Below are 25,312 nucleotides of genomic sequence, written 5' to 3'. Positions count from 1 at the left end.
CAAAGACTCCCCAGAAGAAGACAGAAAGGCCCTGAGGATAATTTCCAATCTTCTGTCCTCAACAGTCTTCAGTTCTTCCCCCATAATCCTCTCCCTGTGGTCCTTCAACAAAGACCTTTTAATCTGCTCTTTCAAAACCAGTAACTTTGCAGTTGCTATGTCTGTACATAAAGTCCAGCCAAGCCCATTGGGAAGGATGGACAATAGACCCTTCTTAATCTCACCTTTGGGGGGGGGGCTGATTATCAAGGAACAAGGTATTTCATGAGAAAGTCACACAGCTGAAAATTGGTTCACGTACTTATTTATTTATTTTATTTACTTAGTTTGTCAAACATGTAAAAGATAACAGGTCTAAGTATAAACACAAATATGAACACAGTAAATGGGTAGGAATAAATGGGGACAGTAGGACAGGGATGGTAGGCATGATGGCGCACTTATGCACGCCCACTTTACGGACCTCTTAGGAATGGGATGAGGTCAACAGTAGACAGTCTTAGGTTAAAATAATGGGGGTTTGGGGATGTAACAACAGAGTCAGGTAGAGCATTCCAGGCGTTGACCACTCTCTTGCTGAAGTCGTATTTTCTGCAATCGAGTTTGGATTCGGTTTATCTTGAGTTTTTATCTATTGTTTGTGTATTATTGCAGTAGAAGATGTGGTAGTCATTGACAGGTAGGACGTTGTATCAGATAATTTTATGTACTACGTTTAAGTCAGACTGTAAACGGCGTAGTTCTAAGTTCTCCAAGCCCAAAATTTCAAGCCTAGTGGCATAAGCTATTCTGTTGTGAGCAGAGGAGTGGAGTACTCTTCTCATGAAATACCTCTGGAGTCTCTCAGTTGTATTAATATCCGATATACAGTGCAGACTCATGTACAAATGCTTCTGTGGGAGGTTCACTTTTGTTGTTCAGTCACTAAGTGGTACCTGACTCTTTGCAATCCCGTGTATCAGAGCATGCCAGACTCCCCTGTCCTCCACTCTCTCCCTCATTTTGCTCAAATTCACCTTCATTACTTCGATGACAGTCTCTAACTATCTCATCCTCTGTCGTCCCCTTCTCCTTTGGCCTTCCATCTTTCCCAAAATCGGGGTCTTTGCCAATGACTCTCCTCTTTTTCATTTGGTGAAAGTATTTCAGTGAGCTGCACTGGCTGCCTATTGGTCTTCGGATATGCTTCAAGGCACTAGTCGTCACTTATAAAGCCCTTCATGGTATTGGACCTGGGTACTTGAGAGACCGCCTACTGCCAATTACCTCCAATAGACCGATTAGATCCCACAGATTAGGCCTCCTCCGAATCCCATCTACTGGCCAATGCCGACTGGCGACCACCCGGAGGAGGGCCTTCTCTGTGGCTGCTCTGACCCTTTGGAACGAGCTCCCCGTGGAGATTCGGACCCTCACCACCCTCCAGGCCTTCCGCAAAGCCCTTAAAACCTGGCTGTTCCGACAGGCCTGGGGCTAATGAGTTTTTTGTCCCCCCTCGAATGGTATGGTTGTGTTTTAAATTGTGGTATTGTTTTGTTTGTGTTCTTTTTTCTTATTTGTACCCCTCCCTGACTTGGTTGTGAGCCGCCCTGAGTCCCCTCCGGGGAATAGGGCGGCATAGAAATATAATAAACTCAACTCAACTCAGCTTTAGCTTCAGCATCTGAGATTTGGTATCTGAGGTAATATTTATATTAGAAACATGGGGTAGCTAAGACCCACTCAAGAAAAGTCATGAGAGTAAATTAAAGAGAGAGCAGAAATGCTTACATATTGGAAATGATAGCTTTAAGGGTTACAAATCCAGGGGTTTTGGAGGCATAATTTTGAGACTGTTTGTTTTTGTTGATAAACAGTTTTATTGGTGATTGCAGGAAACTGAGATATAAGTTTGGTGAAATATGAGTAATATTTAAAATAATAAAATATTGGTGATCTTATAGGGGTCAATAAACATATTGCAAGGCATGAAATTGATGTTTAAATACATCTTTGGAGAAAGCGCATTAAAGAAGCATTAAGAGAATAGTATTGTTTAAGGATAAAGAGACGAATGTGAAAGAACCCCAATAAATGTGGGGGGAAGGGGTATAAATGGGGAAAATGTATAAATTGATATATAAAAGAATGTTTTGTACCTATAATGAGTTTATTAAGTTGGAAGAGTCGGAAGACAAAAGCTGTGTGTGTGTGTGTGTGTGTGTGTTGTGTGTTGTGTGTGTTGTATATTGTTGTATTTGTTATATATATATTGTTGTATAATGTAACAAAAAGGCAACAGTAAAAATATTGGGTTTCTGTCTGGATGGTCTCTTGTGACGAGCCGAAGGACAGAGAGTGGAAGTGGTGATCTTCCTCCCATATTTGGACATACCGGGGGTTGTAAAATAGCAATAGCAATAGCAATAGCAGTAGACTTATATACCGCTTCATAGGCCTTTCAGGCCTCTCTAAGCGGTTTACAGAGAGTCAGCATATTGCCCCCAACAATCTGGGTCCTCATTTTACCCACCTCGGAAGGATGGAAGGCTGAGTCAACCCTGAGCCGGTGAGATTTGAACCGCTGACCTGCTGATCTAGCAGTAGCCTGCAGTGCTGCATTTAACCACTGCGCCACCTTGGCTTGGTAAAAGAAATCTCTGTGTGTGTGTGTGTGTGTGTGTGTGTGTGTGTGTGTGTGTGTGTGAGAGAGAGAGAGAGAGAGAGAGAGAGAGAGAGAGAGAGAGAGAGAGAGAGAGAGAGAGAGATTTAATGTATTGGTATTGCTAATGCTAAGAATAGATTAATAATAAATATGATTGTAAATTTTAACTGTTATTGCACAAACATTTGTACCCAGACTACACACTGTTTCATGGACGATGGATTATTTGTACTAAAATAAAAAAATTTAAAAAATGAAAAAACAAAAAACTCAGAGCAAAGAGAAACCAAAGGAAACAATGTACTTTTGGAGAATCATATCTGACATTCTCTTTTTGGTGCTACCCTTTTAAGTGGTGATTTCTTAGTTGAAGAATTTTGTTACATTATTCTCATGTCTCTTCCTCTCTTTTTAAATCTCCTTTTCTCAGGCATGGATTTGTAGAAGAATTCCATATAGTATAAAGAGGAGAATTTTAAAAAAAAGTTGTGTTATCTCTGGGAAGTGAGAAGAAATGCCTGTTGTAGGAAGATACTTAATCACTTCCATCTTGATGCTACTTCTCCTCTGGGGTGGAGAGAAGATTAAAGCTCACAGAGCAGGTAAGTGCCGGTATTGGTTGCAAAAAAATGGGGCAGGAAAAGTCTCAGAATGGGGCAAAACTCACTCAACAAACTGTCTCGCTTAACAACAGAAATGTTGGGCTCAATTGTAGTTGTAAGTCGAGAACTACCTGCATGGCCTCAGCATTATTTATTGCTCTTCAGCGAAGAAGATACGCTCTGCTTAGAGGCACCAATTGGAAATATTGAAAAAGCATTTGTTGCTGTTGTCTTCATAAATTCATTTCATTTCATTTTTCTTCAATTCCATTCAGGGGAGCAAAGTGTCTCTCCCATTTAAAAATGGAGAATAACTTCCCACTTCAATGGGCCCCTTTTGAAATCATTGTTGAATACAGAACACGCAATAGCAGAGTTGGAAGGGACCTTGGAGGTCTTCTAGCCGGTTCCACCACAAAACCGCGTTTGACTAAAGCGCGCTCGACGAAACTGCATAGCTGACGTCATCACAGCGCGACGAAAAAAGCACGCTGTAAACGCTAAAGCTAAAATTAACCCCTAAACCTAAACCTAACCCCCCTAAACCTAATCCTAATCCTAAACCTAATCCTTAACCTAACCCTTAACCTAACGCTAAACCTAATCCTAACCCTTAACCTAACCCTAAACCTAACCCTAACCCTTAACCTAACCCTAAACCTAACCCTAAACCTAACCCTTACCTTAACTTGAATCAGCTTGCTTTCAAAGCGCTATTTAAAGCGCCCTTTTTTCTCCGCGGTCGCTGTTGTCGTCCTGCTGATGACGTCAGCGACGCGGTTTAATCGGGCGTGCTTTAGTGGAGCACGGTTTTGTCGTGCCACGTTCTAGCCCAGCCCCATACTGTTCTAAGCTCAGGGTGACCACTTTGTTAAATCATTCTAACACACCAATGTTTGAAAGAAAGAAAGGAAAATCCAAGTTGATTTGATGGATTACATTTGGCAGATCAGATTCTTTCAGCGATTCAGTTCAAAGGATTGTGTTGAAAAAGATGATTGGGTCAAAAAAATTTTCAGACCCATTTTGCAGCTTGCCAAATTCTTCTAGAATTTGCTCAAAGTGAGATCTTTCTCACATGAATATCCTAGGTGAGCTCCACTGAACAGGATAAGACTTGCTTGGAGAAGTATGCGTGCAAATACCATTGAAGCTCTCACGTAAAAGCTAGACAGCCCTGCAATTGTTGAAGCACTTTTGGGGGAAAATTAATAAAATTGCTCAATTTATTCTTTGAGCTAAATTATTGATTCATGTAAAGGTGAAGGATATGTCCAATTTCAGTCATCTCTAGCAAGACGTCAGATGTGACAAACGTTCATCCTGCTGCTTATTTATTTAAATGGGCTGCCTCACTTTTGTCAGTAGAAAACAAAGATAAATAAAATAGAATACTTCAAAGATGTACTATAAAAGAGATGTTTAGAAAAAGAACACCCAGCTATACAGGTAGTCTTAACTTATGGCCACAATTGAGCCAGGGGTGGGTTCCTGACAGTTCTAATCTCTTCTATAGAAGAGGTTCCACAAATCTACCATGCAGTTTAGAACCGGTTCCAGCTCCCTCCCCCCGCCCGTCTGCACCACTGATTGGCTGGCTCACCAATTGCCCCGCCTGCCTCTAAGAGTTCTCTCATGCATGCATGCACATTGGGGGGGGGGGGGGGGCGCGTGTTGCATTATGGGTGCGGCAGGCCCGTGCACAGCCCCCCTGCACTCCCTCCACTTATGGCACACAAGCCAAACATTCTGACATTGACTTTGGTTGTCGGGGGGGGGGGGGAAGGAATCACGTGGCCCTCCGACATTGCAACCATCATAAATACGAGTCCATTGCTAAGCATCCAAATTTTGATCACACGGCCATAGGGAAGCTACATGATGTGAAAAATAGTCATAGGTCACTGTTTTCAGTGGTGTTGTGACTTCAAATGGTCATTAAGCAAATGGACTATAAGTTGAGGACTATCTAAACTTCAAAACAGGGGTGGGTTCCTGCCAGTTCTAACCTAGAAGAGGTTCCACAAATCTACAGTGCCGTTTAGAACCGGTTCCAGCTCCCTCCCCCTGCCCGTCCCCACATCATCAAGATGAAGAGCGAGAGGAGGAATTCTGGGAGTTGAAGTCCACAAGTCTTAAAGCTGTCAAGTTTGAACACCCCTGGGTTTTTTTTTTCCTAAAGGGTTAGGGGTGCAAGGGTCTTGTAACTTGACAGCTTTAAGACTTGCGTGCTTCAAATGCCAGAGTTTCTGAGCCAAGATTTTGGTTGCTAAGCAAGAGCGTTGTTAAGTGAGTTTCACCACATTTTACAAGTTGGCCACCCTCACCCAGTCACATGGCTGGCAAGCCACTCCCACCCAGTCACATGGCCAGCAAGCAACTCCTACCGAGTCACATGGCCAGCAAGCCACTCCCACAAAGCAGGCCACACCTACAGAGAAGAGGTTCTAAAAAATTTTGAAACCCACCACTGGAAGGCAACTTTCTAACTAGGGTCCACCAACCACTCTAGAAGATCTGGAAGGAACATGTTTGAAAGTCCCAAAGGTGCTTTTTTCAAGAGGCAACTGGACCTTCTGGTTTTTCTTTGAAGACGTTTGGCTTCTCATCCAAGAAGCTTCTTCAGCTCTGTTTTAAATGTTTGCTTTAAAAGATTCTGGATAAACACAATGCAACTATACGGGGAGACACTGATCCAAAAGCTAGGCACTACGACAGAAAACACCTGCTTTCTGTATTCATGATTGGATCGAATATTTGGGGCCCAAAGCATTCAGACTTTGCCAGATTGTGTAGATGAACAAAAACTGTGGGAGACAGGTGCCATGGCACCTCCATTCCAGTAGAAATGGAATTTACACCCAGCTAAATGTATGGTCTATTTCTTGAAATACATGCTTCTGAGGACATCATTTATTGTTAGTTGCGAAGTTGTGTCTGACCCATCGCAACCCCATAGACAACGTTCATCCAGGTCTTCCTGTCCTCTACCATCCTCTGGAGTCCATTTAAGCTCACACCTGCTGCTTAAGTGACTCCATCCAGCCACCTCATTCTCTTTCGCCCCCTTCTTCTTTTGCCCTCCATCGTTCCCAGCATGAGGATCTTCTCCACTGAATCCTTCCTTCTGATTAGGTGGCCAAAGTACTTGAATTTCATCTTCAGAATCTGGCCTTCTAAAGAGTAGTTAGGGTTGATCTCCTCTAGGACTGGCTGGTTTGATCGGAAGGGACTTGCAGGAGTCTTCTCCAGCACCACATTTAAAAGGCCTCCATTCTTTGGCGCTCAGCCTTTCTTATGGTCCAACCTTCACAGTCATCCATTGCAACTGGGAAAACCACAGCCTTGACTATATGCACTTTTGTTATCAGGGTGATGTCTCTGCTTTTTAGTAAGCTGTCTAGATTTCCCTTAGCTTTCCTCCCCAGGAGCAAGCCTCTTTTAATTTCTTGGCTGCAAGTCCGCCCATCTGCGGTGATCTTGGAGCCCAGGAAAATAAAATCTGTCACTACCTCCATTTATATTTAGCCACTATATATTGAGTATACACACAGAGTGAGAGAGATGCTTCTTCTGATAAAATAATGATTCTGAATATTTTGCACTCGGCGAGTCACCTGCCTGCAAGGTTTCCTTTCCAATCTTGTTTTGTGAACACCTTTTGACCGGTGTTAAAAACAAATGCAACAACATTTCTACAGACTAATGATTAATAAAATATAACAGCCCTGGTTAAGAGAGAAATATGTAGAGCTGTGGAAACAGTGTGTGACTGGGCCCAAGGCAGATAATCCGATATGCCTAGGCATTTTAGCTGGTGGCATATTAAAGGAGAAAGGAAGGCGGGAGAACAGAGCTCAGTCTGTTGGGAGTTTCTTTCTTTCTTTTTTTTTTCAAAGTTGCCTCATAGACATGCAAACAGAGTAGACAAAAGGGGCTGAGCCAAAACAGCAGCCGCAAGGGAGAGGAAGAAGGTGGGGGAGAGAAAGTTTCCAAACCGCAGCAAAAAGCTGGACTCGGAACTCGTTTGAGAAACTGCCGTTAAGACGGAACCTCTCAGAAAATTACTCAGCAGAGGGTCTGCCAGGTGAAACATGTTCAATGCTTTGGAGATACAGAGAGCTGCTGAGTCATTTCTTCAGGTAGACCTGGCTATGTTGGAGAGAAATGCCTATGGGTGCTGCCCTCCTCCTGGCTGTCTTTCTCGCCCATGTCACCAGAGCTTCTCGTCTCTCCCTCGCAGGTTGTAAGAACGTCCACTACGATCTGATCTTCCTGCTGGACACATCCTCCAGCGTGGGCAAAGAAGACTTTGAGAAGGTCCGCCAATGGATAGCCCACCTGGTGGACACCTTTGAGATTGGGCCAGACAAAACCCGCGTTGGGGTCGTCCGCTACAGCGATCAACCAACCACCGAGTTTGACCTTGGAAGTTATGGGACTCGGCAAGAGGTCAAAGAAGCCGCAAAGGGCATCAAGTACCACGGGGGCAACACGAACACCGGAGACGCCCTGCGGTACATCAATAGTTATAGCTTTTCCGCACGGGCCGGCGGGAGGCCGAATGACAACGCCATCAAGAAAGTTATGATCCTCCTGACGGATGGCAGGAGCCAGGATTATGTCCTGAGTCCCGCCATGGCGGCACATAAGGCCGGCATCCGGATTTTTGCGGTGGGTGTCGGGGATGTCCTCAAAGAAGAACTGGATGAAATTGCTTCGGAGCCAAAATCGGCTCACATCTTCCATGTCTCTGATTACAATGCCATTGATAGGATACGGGAGAAGCTGAGAAGACGGCTCTGTGAGAGTAAGTAAAATAAACCATGGACCAAGAAATGGTGGAAGGTTGGTTTAATGAGGAGTAATCAGCAACATTAGACTATCCATTAGTAAATGTATTGCAAAATTCATGTCTTCATTATGTATGTAGCCATTTAAAATGTCAAGTTTCCTTCCTTCCTTCCATCCCTCCTTCCTTCTTTCCTTCCTTCCTTCCTTCCTTCCTTCCTTCCTTCTTTCCTTCCTTCCCTCCTTCTTTCCTTCCTTCCTTCTTTCTTTCCTTCCTTCCTTCCTTCCATCCCTCCTTCCTTCCTTCTTTCCTTCCTTCCCTCCTTCCTTCTTTCCTTCCTTCCTTCCTTCCATCCTTCCTTCCATCCTTCCTTCCTTCCTTCCTTCTTTCCTTCCTTTTTTCCTTCCATCCATCCATCCTTCCTTCTTTCCTTCTTTCCTTCCTTCTTTCCTTCCTTTCTTCCTTCCTTCCATCCCTCCTTCCTTCCTTCTTTCCTTCCTTCCTTCCTTCCTTCCATCCTTCCTTCCTTCCTTCCTTCCATCCCTCCTTCCTTCTTTCCTTCCTTCCTTCCATCCTTCCATCCTTCCATCCTTCCATCCTTCCATCCTTCCTTCCTTCCTTCCTTCCTTTCATTTGTCAAACATGTACGAGATAACAGATATAAGTATAAACATGGATATGAACACAAGAAATGGGTATGAATAAATGGGGACAGTAAGACAGGGAAGACACCTCTTTTATGGATCCTATTAGGAATGAGGTGAGGCCCATGGTTTAAGGTTTGTTAAAGTTATGGGGGTTTGAGGATGTAATAAACAGTGTAACAACTGCAGAGTAACAAAGAGAAGTGTTGTCTATGGACAATCTCAATCATCAAGATCGTGGTTGTCCTAGAAGTGCTTTTTTCGAAAAGGCAGCTGGATTTTCTGGTTTGTTTTTATTTCTTTGAAAACATTTCATTTCTCATCTAAGAAACTTCTTCGGTTGTGACTTCAGTGAGAACTGAAGAAGCTTCTTGGATGAGAAGTGAAATGTTTTCAAAGAGAAAAAAAACCCCAAGAAAGTCCAGTTGCCTTTTCGAAAAAAGCACTTTTGGGACAAACTGAAGTGTTTGGCTTCAAAGTTTAGAGAGAAATGTGCCATTTGCCATTATGGATACTTCTGGAGATTCTTAATTGGGGAGAGCCCAGCTTAACTTTCTTTCCCATCCTTTGAGGTTTTATCAGGATAAAGTTTGAGAAAATCTTCTTTTCAAAGAACTGATCAAAATGTTGGCTAGATTGAGGGCTTGAAAGAAAGTTGGCTTAAGGATGATCTTCAAGACTCTTCACTTTGAATGTTATCCATTGAGTGTATCATGGAGAGCCTTGTAAATTATATTTCTTTTTCTTTCAAAAGGAATAAGCACTGATATGACTGTTATTGAACAATAACACAAGCAGGTTCCTATAGTGAGTTTGCTCAGATGATTCCATTTGGCGGTAAAGTATGCATGAAGTTAGAAGCTTGGAAAGGAGAAGTTAGACGTTTTGGTGCAGCATTTAGAAGTGTCAATAAGATCTCCCCAACCTTTACATCATTCAGGAGTGTCTATCATCTTAGATGGGGTGTGGTGTCTCAGTAGCTAAGACACTGAGCTTGTCAATCAGTAGTTCAGCGGTTCGAATCCTGAACGCCACATAACGGAGTGAGCTCCCGTTACTTGTCCCAGCTTCTGCCAACCTAGCAGTTTGAAAGCATGTTAAAAATGCAAGTAGAAAAATAGGAAGCACCTTTGGTGGGAATATAACAGCATTCCATGTGCCTTCGGTGTTTAGTCATGCCGGTCACATGACCACGGAGATGTCTTCGGACAGAGCTGACTCTTTGGCTTGGAAACGGAGATGAGCATCACCCCCGACTAGCACATATGTGTGAGGGGAACCTTTACCTTATCATCTTAGAGTTAAAAAATCAAGAAGTGGGGCTGCAATGATATGATTGAAGTTCCACTTAGTTTTTGCCTGTTTTGCTTCTTAAACTTTTGGGTAAAATAAAATGTAGCACATAAAAAGCAGGCTGGGCTTTGTTCACACCATTACAGCCACCATCTGGACTGTTTTGACTCAACCCTAAAGACCACCTTCTTGCCATGGGTGATCAACCATGCAGCTGCATGAAACCTTTGGCAACTAGCTTTGCTGTATGGGAATAATCCACACTCTGTAGAAGCCTGATGATGGATGTTGACCAGTGACAGAAACATCTCTAGGTTGAATCATGGCTATTCTGCAGCTAAGCAGAATATAAGAGCCGTGGTGGCGCAGTGGGTAGAGTGCAGTACTGCAGGCCACTTCAGCTGACTGCTAGATCAGCAGTTCAGCGGTTCAAATCTCACCGGCTCAGGGTTGACTCAGCCTTCCATCCTTCTGAGGTGGGTAAAATGAGGACCCGGATTGTTGTTGGGGGCAATATGCTGACTCTGTAAACCGCTTAGAGAGGGCTGAAAGCCCTATGAAGCGGTATATAAAAATCTGCTATTGCTATTGATGGACAGACTGGCAGTTCTATTGGACATGGGCAACTGTTTTCCTCAATGCAATAATGATTTGTGGCTTGATAGGCAGCCAGAGAGGGAAGGATTTAAAAAGAAATATGTGTCAGTGTATCAGTGGTGGGTTGCAGGAGATACGCCCCGGGACGGGCGTACCGGAGCCTGCCTGGAGCACTGGGTACATTCTGGTACGGTGCTCTGGAGGGCCCACCCACCCGCCCAAGCCCCTTACCTGTCCTTTAAGCCTTGGGGGTTTCCTGCACACGCATGAGGCGTACGGTGCCTGTACAATGCTCCGCCGAGCAGCTAGGAGGCTTGCGGAAGCATCACAGGCAGGTAGGACACATTTGCATGCCGCGCGCGTCTATGTGGGTGATGCCGGGCCCATTCCAACCAGTATAGAACCCACCACTTCAGTGTATGTGTGTATTTGCAAAGATTTATTCTCTTACGTGGCATGTTCTGTGCTTTTGGTCCACGTTCTGTTCAGTTTAATCCAGGGATCAACAGGTGCACAATTAGAACCAGATTTCAGATGATCTCCATGTTATCCATGGGATTTTGTACTTTAATCAAAGTTAACATCTTTGCCTGACATTTTTTAAAATCGATAAGTCTCGAACCTAATTTTGTTTTACATGTCCTTTGCATACTTATTAGTCGGTAAATTGAACTGCCTGGCTAATTAATGTCCCTTACTACTTTCCATAAGGGACGTAGTGGCTCAGTGGCTAAGATGCTGAGCTTGTTGATCAGGAAGGTTGGCAGTTCAGTGGTTTGAATCCCTAGTGCCGTGTAACGGAGTGAGCTCCCGTTATTTGTCCCAGCTTCTGTCAACCTAGCATGTAAAAATGCAAGTAGAAAAATAGGAACCACTTTTGGTGGGAAGGTAACAGCGTTCCGTGCGCCTTCATCATTTAGTCATGCCGGCCACATGACCACAGAGATGTCTTCGGACAGTGCTGGCTCTTCGGCTTTGAATCAGAGATGAGCACTGCCCCCCACAGTCAGGAACGACTAGCACATATGTGCAAGGGGAATCTTTACCTTTTTACCTTGAAATTGGATTGCCCAGCTAATTAATGTCCCTTACTACTTTTCGTAGTGCAGCACATGGCTTTTTTTCAAGCTGCTCGGTTATTTGTGTTAGTTAAAATTGCTGGGTTCATGCAGGGTCCTGAACTTTCCTTAGTCCTCACCAAGTTATACCCAAAGCCGAGGATTCCTATTTTCAAGCTACATGAAAATCTCCAGATGTTATACCATGGTGAGTCGGGCTGACATTCTCATTTGATCGATGTCACACTTTGCTGGGATAATACATCACTCTATGCTGGAGTTTACAACTTGAAGGAGGAAAATAATAACCTTATAGGGAATCCGGCATTACAGATGAAAGGAAAATTATTGTCTGTCTTCACACACATGATGATTCTGTCAAATATAACGATCACTCCACTTGCAATGCAGCTTCGATGAAATGCAACAAGGCTTAGCTGTTTTGTCATTTTTCTCCCAAAAAGAATTGCAGCTTTTTAAAAAACAATCCTTAATGATGTTATGGTCTTTGCTTTGGCACTTCATTTCAAGAAATGATGTTCCCCTTAAAACTGTCTTTGCCTCCAGTGACATTTATATTGATCAATATCTGAATAGGTTGAATGTTGAATGTTGAATGTTGATTTTATTTATATGCTGCCCTTTTCCCCCGAAGGGGACTCAGGGCGGCTCACAACTCAACCAGGGAAGGGGGATACAAACAGAAAATTAAAACGACACAGAAACAATACATAATTTAAAATGCACAACAGTCATACCAATTCGAGATGGGGGCAACAGTTCTTTAGCCCCAGGCCTGTCGAAACAGCCAGGTTTTAAGGGCTTTGCGGAAGGCCTGGAGGGTGGTGAGGGTTCGAATCTCCACGGGGAACTCGTTCCAGAGGGTCGGAGCAGCCACAGAGAAGGCTCTCCTCCGGGTAGTCGCCAGTCGACACTGGCCGGCGGATGGAATTCGGAGGAGGCCTAATCTGTGGGATCTAATGGGTCTGGTGGAGGTAATTGGCAGTAGGCGGTCTCTCAAGTACCCGTAAGGTCTCGTAGTGTCGTATTCATCTTATTATTATGAGTGAAAAAAAATCCAGTCTATCACTTTCTGAATATGAGATGGGTTTCAAAAATTTTTAGCATGGGGTTCGGTTGCTGGGTAGGTGTGGCCATGGTGGGCGTGGTCAAGTTGGCCTCCTGCACCACAGGGGGAGTGGCGTTTTTGCTCTCCTCCAGCTCCAGAGGCTTTCCTCAAGCCTTCGGAAGGGCAAAAATGGCCTCCCCAAGCCCCAGAGCAGGGGTGGGGTCCTGCCAGTTCTCACCTCTTCTATAGAATAGGTTCCACAATCTACAGTGCCATTTAGAACCAGTTCCAGCTCCCTCCCCCCCGCCCGTCCGCACATCATCAAGATGAAGAGTGAGAGGAGGAATTCTGGGAGTTGAAGTCCACAAGTCTTAAAGCTGTCAAGTTTGAACACCCATGGGGTTTTTTTTCCCTAAAGGGTTAGGTGTGTAACTTGACAGCTTTAAGACTTGCATGCTTCAAATGGCAGAGTTTCTGAGCCAAGATTTTGGTTGCTAAGCAAGAGTGTTGTTAAAGTGAGTTCCATCACATTTTACAAGTTGGCCATGCCCACCCAGTCCCATGGCTGGCAAGCCACTCCCACCCGGTCACATGACCGGCAAGCCACTCCCACAAAGCAGGCCACACCTACAGAAGAGGTTCTAATAAAATTTGAAACCCACCACTGCCCCAGAGGCCCACTGGAGGCTGGAAACAGGCCCATTTCCAGCCTTCCTGAACTTCTGGGAGGCCCATTTTTTCCCCTCCCCAAGTCTCCATGCGCCCCCTACATTTACCATATTTTTTGGACTATAAGATGCAGCATGATTTTGAAGAGGTAAATTCTTTTAAAAAGTTTTTGCACTCTGCAGGCTCCCAAACCCACTGCATTCCTCGTTTTTTGCAAAAAAAAGGGGGGGGCATGCAGAGGCTTTGGGAGGCTTGTAGAGTGCTCCTCAGGGCTGGGGGGGGCAAAAGTGGCCCATTTTTTGCTCTTTTTTGCCCTCCCCAAGCCTCTGCACGTCCATTTTTGCAAAGCGGGTGGGGTTTCAGTAGGCCAAAAGTGCTGTATTCAGTGTATAAGACACCCAGATTTCCACCCTCTTTTTTGAAAAATACGGTACCTGCATCAAAAGTGGGCCGCATGGGGACTCCTGGGGGGGGGGCAAAGTGGGGCAAGCCAGGACTGGGATTTGGGGGTTCTCCAAACTGCACAGAATCTTAGAGGTTCTCCCGAACTCCTGGGAACCCCCAGTAGCCCACCTCTGTTTCAAACATATTGCTCTTCTTTCTAAATCTGTTCAAAATGTATATACAGGGACTCCTCAACTTAAAACAGTTCATTTAACGACCATTAAAGTTACAACGGCACTGAAAAAAGTGACTTAGGAGCACTTTTCACACTTACGACTGTCGCAGCATCCCCGTGGTCACGTAATCAGAATTCAGACATTTGGTAACGGATTCATATTTATGACGGTTGCAATGTCCCTGGGTTATGTGATCAGCTTTTGTGACCTTCTGACAATCAAAATTAACAAGGAAGCCAGATTCACTTAACAACTATGTTATTCACTTAATATCTGCAGGGATTCACTTAAGGATGGTGGCAAGAAAGGTCATAAAATGGGGCAAAACTCACTTAACAAATATCTCACTTGGAGAAGGAGAGAAGAAAGGAGGGAAGGAAGGAGGGAATGTAGGAGAGAAGGAAGGGGGGAAGGAAGGAGGAAAGGAAGGGGGAAAGGAAAGAGAGAAGGAGAAAAGAAAGGAGGGAAGGAAGGAAGGAGGGAAGGAAGGAGGGAAGGAGCGAATGGGAAGGAGGGAGGGAAGGAAGGGGAGTAGGAGAGAAGAAACGAGGGAAGGAAAGAGGGAGGGAGGGAAGAAGAAGTAGGACCGTTGTAAGATAAGATGGATCTATGGGATGTTAAAAAAGCAATCTTCAAGTATATTGTCAATAGTAGGGAAAAATTGTTATAAATACATATTATTAATAACAGTTATGAGATCATATAATTGTGAATGTATATATGAAATTGATAAAATAAAATAAAATTAAAAAATATCTCACTTGGCAGCATAAATTTGGGGCTCACTTGTGATTGTAAGTCAAGGACTATCTATTAGGGTTCTCTGTAATATGTCCATAGCAAACAGAACTCTGAGGCAAGTAGTTCCGTCAAAGAACAGTTTATTGGATAGATCATATTGGAACCAACTGGTGAAAACCGACTCTAAAGATTCCTGCGGTTTTCACCTAATTAAAAGGAAAAGTCCCCCTCAGTCACATGGTCCAATCAAGCTGCTGTCTCGTTGCTTGGTAACTTCACTCCTCCTCTCTTCAGCCACCTGTGGGAATGTCCTTGGTTTTCAGAGGAAACCACCATATTTTTCAGAGTATAAGGTGCACCAGAGTATAAGATTTTGAAGAGGCAAATTAAAAAAAAAAGTTTTTGCACTCTGCAGACCTCCCAAACATGGCCCCTTTTTTGTGTGAAAACAGGCCCATTTTTCTTTGTCAAAAAAGGGGCATGGGCAGCCTTTAGGAGGCTTGTAGAGTGCTCCTTAGGTCTGGGGGGGGGGGCAAAACTGCGCAAAAAAACCGGCCTATTTTTCACTCATTTTGCCCTCCCCAGCCCCCAGGGGCACCCTGGAAGCCTCCTAAAGGCTATGCACAGCCATTTTTGCAAAAGGGGTAGGGCTTGGGGAGGTCAAAAATGCTGTATTCAGTGTATAAGACGCACCCAAATTTTCACCCTCTTTTTTGAGGGAAAAAGGTGCACCTTATACTCCGAAAAATACGGTATTTTGTTTTGACTACAAAACCCCAGCTATCTATCTTCATCCCCCCCCCCATCCCTCATCACCACGAAGCCTCCAAGATGGCCTCAGTCAGGCCAGCTTCCGAGGTGACCCTACCGCCATTTATTTATTTAAGTATATTTCCCATCCATCTCCATGGTAAGATGACTCTGGGCAGCATATTACAAATGTTTGCAACTGAAAAGCACAAGTTTTAAATGTGTGCTTTAAATGCATCCCCTCAACACACACACTTTGATGCAGATGTTTAGCCAGCTGTGGCTTGCTTTGCCTCTGCCAATTGATGATCCTTCTCCTTTTGTCAGTGCTTGATATTGCAACTGGTTGCAGTTCAGCGATTTTTACTATCAGAGTTACTTAGTTCCACCATGACAGATGGTTAATGTTATGGCGGCTGCTGCTGTCATTTTTAGGATTTAGATGCTTTAGGATTTAGATGTTTTTATTGTCGTGCTTTGAAATATGAGTTTTAATGGCACACGTGGCTGGGAGTGTGAACGACTGAGAAATGTTACAAATAAGAAGAAATAGGGAGGAGAGGATGTCTTCCTGTATGGAATGATTTAGGAAGAATTGGTCTGGAAGCTTCTTGAGTTACAACTGTTCCGTTGTTCCTGAAAAAAGATCTTTATGTTTTCCTCTCACTATTTCTCAATGTATGGAATGGAATAAAGGTGCATAGCTAATTCAGTTGAGGCCTGAATTAGGGCGGGCAGGCGGGCAGATAGATAGATAGATAGATAGATAGATAGATAGATAGATAGATAGATAGATAGATAGATAGATAGATAGACAGACAGACAGACAGACAGACAGACAGACAGACAGACAGACAGACAGAGGTAGGTAGGTAGGTAGGTAGGTAGATAAATTGGTAGGTAGGTAGGTAGGTAGGTAGATAGATAGATAGGTAGGTAGGTAGATAGACAAACACACACACACATAGATATACAGATATACAGATATACAGATATAAGTAGGTAGGTAGGCAGGCAGACAGACAGACAGAAAGACAGACAGATAAACAGATATAGGTAGGTAGACAGAAAGACAGACACATAGATAGACAGATATATGTAGACAGACAGACAGACAGACAGATACAGACAGACAGACAGACAGACAGACAGACAGACAGATAGATAGATAGATAGATAGATAGATAGATAGATAAACAGACAGACAGATAGACAGATATAGGTAGGTAGATAGATAAATTGGTAGGTAGGTAGGTAGATAGCTAGACAGACAGACAGACACACACATAGATATACAGATATAGAGATATAGGTAGGTAGGTAGACATACAGACAGACAGACAGAAAGACAGACAGACAGACAGATATAGGTAGGTAGACAGAAAGACAGACACATAGATAGACAGATATATGTAGACAGACAAACAGACAGACAGACAGATACATATAGATAGATAGATAGATAGATAGATAGATAGATAGATAGATAGATAGATAGATAGACAGACAGACAGACGGACAGACAGAGGTAGTAGGTAGGTAGGTAGGTAGGTAGGTAGGTAGGTAGGTAGGTAGGTAGGTAGGTAGGTAGGTGATGATAGATAGATAGATAGATAGATAGATAGATAGATAGATAGATAGATAGATAGATAGATAGATAGAACCCAAGAACATCACAATCCCATATTCCTTTCTATTGCAAAGGACATTCCATTAGCAGTTTTATCGCTGCCTCGATTCCAGAAAACCATTTCATTAACCCAGAATGGAGATCAAAAAAACTCCTTTCGAATTAATATATAATAGTTCTTGTTAGGAAATGCAAAAAATAAAATAAAAATCTGTAACCACCCCAGTAGTTATTTTTGTGGTTAGGGTGGGAAAACGAGTGATCTTTCTGAAAACAATGCTTGCCTTCATATCCCATCCACCCTCCATCTCCAGATCTGGCACCCACAACTCCAGAATCCATGCCATGTCAAAAACTGGATGGTTATTATGTATCTATTTATCTAGTGATTTATCTAGTTATTTCTCAGATACCAGGAAACAAAAACCCACACAAGTCTGGAAGTTCTCTGAAGACTTTTGTCTGCTTTCCGAGCCTCTGAATGGCTTTTCCTTTCCTTGACTGCATTTCATCCTTCTGACACTTTGAAGTCTATGAAAAACCTTCTCATGTTTAGCTCACTCCAAAGAAATAGACAAGAATCTGGAAAATGTATTTCTGCAGTGCTGGCAGATGTTTGGGTGTCATAGGCCCTGGCTACTTTGATCTGTTCCCATTCAGCTAGAAGTTATTTGCTCATCAAAGGAGCAAATTCCCAAGGACATTTTGGGGGAAAAAAAAATCAAGGTAACATGCTTCCTTTTAAATGTCTCAGCCTGGAGGTTGGTAGGAATGGGAAAACCTAACATCTCTGTTGTGTATGACACATAAAAGTTTTGATGCAGAATCTTATGCAGAAGAATGGAAGGATGCTTTGATTCCCTCGATGAATTCATGGCTGCAAAAGTTGACGGAGTTAGCAGAGATCGCTAAACCGATTGCTTTGACTAAAGAAAAAAATACAATTACTTTTGTTTCTACAACGGTTGCAGGAACTGGGGGTGTTTAGTTTAAGGAAAAGAAGGACTAGGGGAAAAGGTGGGTTCCTATCAGTTCGCACCTATTCGGTAGAACCGGTTCGTCAAATCTACCAAACCGGTTAGAAGAGGTTCTACCAGTGGACCCGGAAAGCAGGCCACACCTACAGAAGAGGTTCCAAAAATTTTTGAAACCCACCACTGGTCCTTGGATATGATTATTCTACACTATCATGCTCATATTTATAAAACTCAGTGCCTCTGTGAAAGGTAAGGATGACTACTGCGTTTGTGGTGCAATCAGAACATTGCATGTGTTGAAGTTGTTTTAACGCAAACCAAAGATGCCTTTTAAAAAACAAGTTTACATCATATTCTTATGCATGCCAGTGCTGTGTGTGAGGTCATTTAAGGTGGTTCTGACAAGTGTGGTCGGCATCTTCATATCCGGTCACATGGGCGGCAAGCCACTCCCATCCGGTCACATGGGCAGCAAGCCACTCCCACAAAGGAGGCCGCACCCACAGAGTAGGTTCAAACAATTTTTGAAACCCACCACTGACTAGGGGAGACATGATAGCAGTCTTCCAATATCTCAGGGGTTGCCACAAAGAAGAGGGAATCAAACTATACTCCAGGGCACCTGAGGGCAGAACAAGAAGCAATGGGTGGAAACTTATCAAGGAGAGAAGCAACTTAGAACTAAGGATAAATTTCCTAACAGTTAGAACAATTACCCAGTGGAACAACTTGCCTCCAGAAGTTGTGAATGCTCCAACACTGGAAGTTTTTAAGAAGAGATTGGGCAACTGTCTGAAGTGGTGTAGGGTTTTCTGCCTAAGCAGGGGATTGGACTAGAAGACTTCCAAAGTCCCTTTCAATTCAATTCCAATTCAATGCCATGCTCTGCTATGCTACGCTACGCTATTCCATTCCATTCTACTTGGAAACCACTTTTGGACTTTGTGCCTGGGGTGGATAAAAATGAAGTTTTGATTTTGGGTTTTACCGCTTACATAGGTTTGTTGTTATAGAAATAGCTAGTTTATATTACTATGTAAAAGTAAAAAAAAAGTTGGGGTTTGTCCCCGGGGAAGCCAGATTCACTTAATAACTGTGTTTCCAATTTAAATACTGCAGTGAACTATGGCAAGAAATGTACCAAAATGGGCAAAACTCATTTGCCAGCTGTCTTGATTAGCAATGGAAATTTTGGGCTCAATTCAGAGTGGTATTCAGCTGGTTCTCTCTGGTTTGGGCAAACCGGTAGTGGCGTCTGCAGGAGGCTCCGCCCACCCGCCCCAACGCAATGCGTGAGCACTGCACATGTGCAGAAAGTGGTGCACATGCGCAGATGTGGCGCGTGAGAGACAAACGAATCAGTACGGAAAGTAAATAAGTGGATCCTACCGCTGGCTTAATTATGGTCGTAAGTTGAGGATCGCCTGTATTCCTCCTTTTGCTGTCATCATAATTTTTTTTCTTTTTTTCTTTTTTTTCTTTAAACATATTTTTATTTCCATTTTCATAACATACAATCACATGTATACTATACATAGCCAGTATCATATAGTATTAAATAATGATTACATCAGTTCCTCTTGTCATCAACGCCCCCCAAAAAGTTAACACCCATTATTAGCTCTTCTGCTCTCCATACACCTCTTTCTTCTACCTCTCTCCTACTTCCTATCTTCCCTCCATCATCCTTTCCTACCCTACTTCCCCTTCCTTTCTCCTTCTCCTCTCTCTACATTCCACTCCTCCTTATCATCTTCCTCCTCATCTTCCCCCCTTACCCTCTCTCCTATCCCTCTCTTCCCATCTTTCTCCTCCCTTTTGCTTCCCACTCTTCCTCTCATTGGTGTATTTCCACTTCCATATCAATATACTTAACATATCCTAGTTTTAAAGAGAAAAAATAAAATAAAATAAGAGAAGACAGTATACATGTGGAATCAAATTACATTAAAATCTAACACCTCTCGTCAAACCTGATATATATCCCTCCCTCCCCCCTCCCCCCCAACCCCTCCCAACCTTCCTTCATCCGACTTCCCAGAACCCATACACGGTATAAATCTTTAACTAAAACAGTCTAAAATAAATTGGAAAAAAGAATTGAAAATGGATAACATCTTTACATTGAACTTAGCTCCTCCTTGCTAAGTTAGCTTAGCAAGGAGGATCATAATTTTATTTCAAAATAAACGCTAAGTTAATTTTTCCTTCCAAAATAGGTCTGTGTTTAATGCTGCTGGAAGTGGGGGTAGATACAACATTCGAGAACACTGAAGAGACTTTATTGCTTGTGACCACAGGAGGAATTAGCTTCCCCTTTTATAGCCTCAGCTAGAGAGGGGGACTCTCTCCCCCAATGTTATTTTGGTAAACCCACGTTACTTGGGTAAAATGAGTTTTCTCCTTCCCCAAAAGGCAAACATCGTTGGGACCATAGGAGTCACCAAATCTGCAATGGGTGGTTCAGCTAACCACTGCAGCAGAAACAGACCCTCGTTTTCAAAGACCAGGGAAGGCTTCTTGCAACAAATTAGGGGTAGCAAACTGCGGCCTTTTGATCCACCTTTTTGCGGTCTACGAACCCCTCCAGGGATACATATTACAGGACTATAAAGTTCCCAGCATTTTAGGTGGAGAGGGAATAAACACTGCACTCAAAATAGGATGAGCATGGTGGTTGATTGGGGTTAGAGGGCGGAGAGGGAAAAAGGGGAAAAATTGCAGCTTAAAAACAGGAGGAAAACAAACTTCCACAGGCAAAGATGCTCACCCCCTATTAAGTCATTTCTCTCTTGGAAGGAAAAGCCATCTGGTTCGGTTCCAAGCTGGGAGAAAGAGGCTGGAACTGGTTCTCTGCCTGGTTGCAGGCTGAGCGTGGCCTACTCAACCTCCTGCGCCACAGTGAGGAGGGGGGGCTAAAACGGCAGGGGTGGGTTCCAGCTTTTGTTACTGCCAGTTTGTTCAGGGACACACTTTGGGCATGTGTGCTCTTGATGCAAGGTAAGCGCGCATGCACAGTAGTAAAAAATTGCTTTTGTGCGTTCGCAGAAGCAAAAGAACAAGATGGTGGTGCATATGGTGGTGCTGATAGAACTGGTTCGGGGGGGGTGGCCAGCCGAGTTACTATCTACTCGGCTGAACCAGTCCAAACCAGTAGGAACCCACCTCTGGAAAATGACATCCCTTGGGCTCCTGAGGCCCTCTGGAGGCCGGAAACGGGCATGTTTCTGGACTTCCAGAATTTCCAGGTGGCCCGTTAATTTGCATTTTTCAGAAACTGCATTTAGAATAGAATAGAGTTGTAAGGGACCTTGGAAGTCCTCTAGTCCAACCCCCTGCTCCTGTAGGAGACCTTATACCCTTTCAGACAAACGGCTATCCAACATCTTCTTAAAAACTTGCAGTGTTGCGGCATTCACAACTTCTGGAGGCAAGTTGTTCCACTGATGAATTGTTCTCACTGTCAGGAAATTTCTCCTTGGTTCCAGTTGCTTCTCACCTTGATTAGTTTCCACCCATTGCTTCTTGTCCTGCCTACAGGTGCTTTGGGGGACAAGGCAATTAATTCGTATACATGCTGCTTTTCATCTTTGTTCCTAGTTTTAGTTTTTTTTTAAAGAGTTTTAATAGATTTTACAAGTATTTCCCCTTCCCTCCCTCCTCCCAACCTCCCAGAGCAAAATATAGGGTATAAACATTTAACAATCATACACTAACATAAGCTAACTAACTTTAGCATCCTCCCTTCACTTATACTTTAACTCCCCTTTTATTAAGCTAACTTTAGATAAGTTGTAACATTCCTTGTTCATTCATTCATCAGCTAACTGGAATTCCTTAGTCCGATATTTATTTTGAATATAGTCAGTCCATCTTCTCCATTCCAACTTGTATTTCTCCTCTGAATGGTCCTTCAAGTATGCTGATATTTTCCTAGTTTTAGTTTTAATAACCTCCTGCTATTGGAGTCCAGACTTCTGAGATCACTTTTGGGATCCTGCTTTCTGTCCTAAGCTGATCTGGCAAGGAAGTGACATTGATTATTAGAAAAAGAAGAGAGAGAGAGAGAGAAAGAGAGAGAGACAGAAAGAGAGAGAGACAGAAAGAGAGAGAAAGAGTGAGAGATAGATAGATAGAGAGAGAGAGAGACAGAGAGAGAGAGAGAGACAGAGAGACAGACAGAGACAGACAGAGACAGACAGACAGAGACAGACAGAGAGAGAGACAGAGAGACAGAGAGAGAGAGACAGAGAGACAGAGAGAGAGACAGAGAGAGAGAGACAGAGACAGAGAGAGACAGAGAGAGAGACAGAGAGAGAGAGAGAGACACAGAGAGACAGAGACAGAGACAGAGACAGACAGACAGAGAGACAGACAGACAGACAGACAGACAGAGGAGGGGGGGAGAGACATTGATTTTTCACACTGATTTCTTCGCCTCCAGCATTCCGACTCCAGCTGGCAACTCCACCTCTTTGTTTATTCAATCAGTTCAAGCGAATCAGGGTATCCAAGCAGCAGAAGGATGTGGTCAAAGAGACGGGGAGGGGGGGGGGGTTGATGTTGTTGTTGGAAACCGCAGTCCCTCTCTGCAGCAGTTTAGAAAGCAAGAAATGGATTTATATAGAGAGCGACAGGCAAGCTGGGGACTTCCTTTGTAACCTAAAGTTGCGGACGGGGACTCCAGCGGCTTCAAGCTCAGAAGTTCCTCCAATTCTGACTTCTTTGCAACACACAGGTGGGAGATGGACATTGGAGGCTAAGCAAGGGCTTGACTTTCCACTGGGTTTTTGTAAGTGCTGGATGCTTAAAGGCCGTGCACTGGCTAAATTTGCACCTTTAAAAAAAAAAAGCTTCCATCCACAAGTCTCTGGAGGACTATCTGAGCACAGCACGCATGTTCCAAGCAAACATCTTGAAATGTATTCTTGCAATTGCTTGCTTACCTGTTCTGTTCTCAGTCCTCCAGCATTTTAAACACATTCATTCTGAGTCATCCAACATGCTAACTGTCAACAGTCAGTATACTATCCAGAATATATACAGATTAATAGAGTTGGATGGGACCTTGTAGATCATCTAGCCCAACTCTTCACCCAAGCAGGAGACCCTATACCATTTCTGACAGACGGCAGTCCAGTCTCTTCTTGGAAGCTTCCAGGGATGAAGCTCCCACAACTTCTGAAGGCAACTTCTGTTCCATGGGTTGATTGCTCTCACTGTCAGAAAGTTTCCAGGTTGAATCTCTCCTTGTTTAGTTTCCATCCATGATTCCTTGTCTGGCCTTCAGGTGTTTTGGAAAATAATTTGACCCCCTCCTCCTCTCTGGGGCAGCCCCTCAAATATTGGAAGACCACAGTTGAGCCCCCAATTTTTGTTGCTAGACAAGGCAGTCGAGTGAATGCCGCCTCATTTTGCCATGCTTTTGGCCACGGTTATTAAACGAAATCAGTTATTTTAAGTAAACCATGCAGTTGTTAAGCAATTCTGGCTTCTCCCATTGACTTGTTGGAGGCCAGCTGGGAAGCTGACAAATGGTGATCACATGACCATGGGGATGCTCCATTGCTCGTATGAAAAAGTGTGAAAAATTGTCATACCGTATTTTTCAGAGTATAAGACGCAGCAAGGTTTGTGAAAATGGGCCCAATTTTTTTTCAAAAAAGAGTCCTTAGGAGAGCTATTGTAGAGTGGTCCTGGGGGGTGGGTGTCCCCTCAAAATGAGGGGCTACTGTTTCTCTTTTTTTTTTTCCAATCACCATTTTCTTTTCAAACCTGAAAACTGCAGTTTTTCACCCACTGAGCCTGAAAAAACTGGAACAAAAACAAAAAAAAGCTGTAATGACGACAGTTTGGAAGCCTTTAAAATTTCAAGGGCTTTTACTGGGGGGGGAGGGGGGGCTCTGTTTGACTGTGACAATAAAATGTTCTGCACACAACAGTGATTTATATTGAAACCCTTGAGCTGAAGGTATGTGCAGCCCCAGTGGAAACAGAAATCGTTTTTCAATGTCGCAAGGGAGCTGGTAAATGGAAAAACAGAACCACAGAAATTCAGATTTTTTCCCCCCAGCCTTCTGTATAAAAGCTTCTATTTGCACAGGTGAATCTGTTTGCCAGTAGAGTTGGAGTTTATTCAATTTGTAGGCTGCCCTATTTCCCGAAGGGACTCAGGGTGGCTGAACAAAAGCCAAGGGAGGGGAAATTACAAAAAGTAAGACAAAAACAATCGGACAATACGAACAATTTAAAAGCACAACAGACACAGCAAATTCGAGTGAGGGGAGGGACTCAACCCCAGGCTTGCTGGGACAGCCAGGTCTTCATGGCCATCCAGAAGGCCCGAAGGGTAGAGAGGGTCCGAATCTCCATGGGGAGCTCGTTCCAAAGGGCCGGGGCAGCCACAGAGAAGTCCGCAGTAGATCTGTGCTGTTAGCACTGAGCTTCCCAGACACTTGAAATCAGTGTTTTTCCAACTTGATACCTTTCAGTTGGGTGGACTTCAATTCCCATTGCTTAGGGGGTGGGTTTCAAATTTTTTTACTACCAGTCCGGTGGGTGTGGCTAGAGGGGGGCATGTGACCGGTACCCGGTACTCCAAGCAGGCATACCGCCTGCAACCCACCACTGATATGATATCAGATTACTTTGGTTCATGCTGAAAACCTTCACCACTGAACCACTTCAGTGCATCTTAGAAGCAATTTTGAAGCCAACCAGCTTGGAAGGACTTCATGCAGCACTGGGAAAAAAGGACATTTTCTTCTGAAAGGCAACTTCTTCACTGCAGTGGCACAAAGTAATCTAAACCCACATACGAATGTAAATTAAATTAGACAACTACCAATACGGCTGCCCCATTTTTCTACCATTGTCTTATTTATTTATTTTCAATTTTTTAAATTTTATTTTACATATACATATCAATGTGCGAACAGTGTGGCAATAGCACTTAGCACTTAGACTTATGTACCGCTTCATAGTGCTTTTACAGCCCTCTCTAAGCAGTTTACAGAATCAGCATATTTCCCACAGCAATCTGGGTCCTTATTTTACCCATCTCGGAAGGATGGAAGGCTGAGTGGACCTTGAGCCACTGAGATTTGAGCTCCTGAACTGCAGCTAGCAGTCAGCTGAAGTAGCCTGCAGTACTGCACCCTAACCACTGCGCCACCTCAGCTCCTGGGTGTTATATATTTTAATACAGATAAAACTAGTAACATTAA

The 25,312-nt window shown here is 43.6% G+C and overlaps 1 protein-coding gene across 1 annotated transcript in view; it reads left to right on the top strand.

Annotated features, from left to right (window-relative positions):
* Positions 1–7,120: 7,120 nt before the first annotated feature.
* The window catches only part of COL22A1 (collagen type XXII alpha 1 chain), a 179,572-nt gene continuing 161,380 nt past the window's right edge, over positions 7,121–25,312 (top strand). The window contains exon 1 of the mRNA XM_032223193.1: positions 7,121–8,056. Coding sequence (XP_032079084.1) covers positions 7,414–8,056 — 643 coding nt within the window. The 5' untranslated portion in view covers positions 7,121–7,413. The remainder of the gene's footprint in view (positions 8,057–25,312) is intronic.

This window comes from Thamnophis elegans, chromosome 8 (assembly GCF_009769535.1).
Source record: "Thamnophis elegans isolate rThaEle1 chromosome 8, rThaEle1.pri, whole genome shotgun sequence".
In the NCBI taxonomy this organism is placed as follows: domain Eukaryota; kingdom Metazoa; phylum Chordata; class Lepidosauria; order Squamata; family Colubridae; genus Thamnophis; species Thamnophis elegans.
The sequence above is the reverse complement of the archived record's forward strand: the minus strand, read 5'-3'. Positions and strand labels throughout refer to the sequence as shown.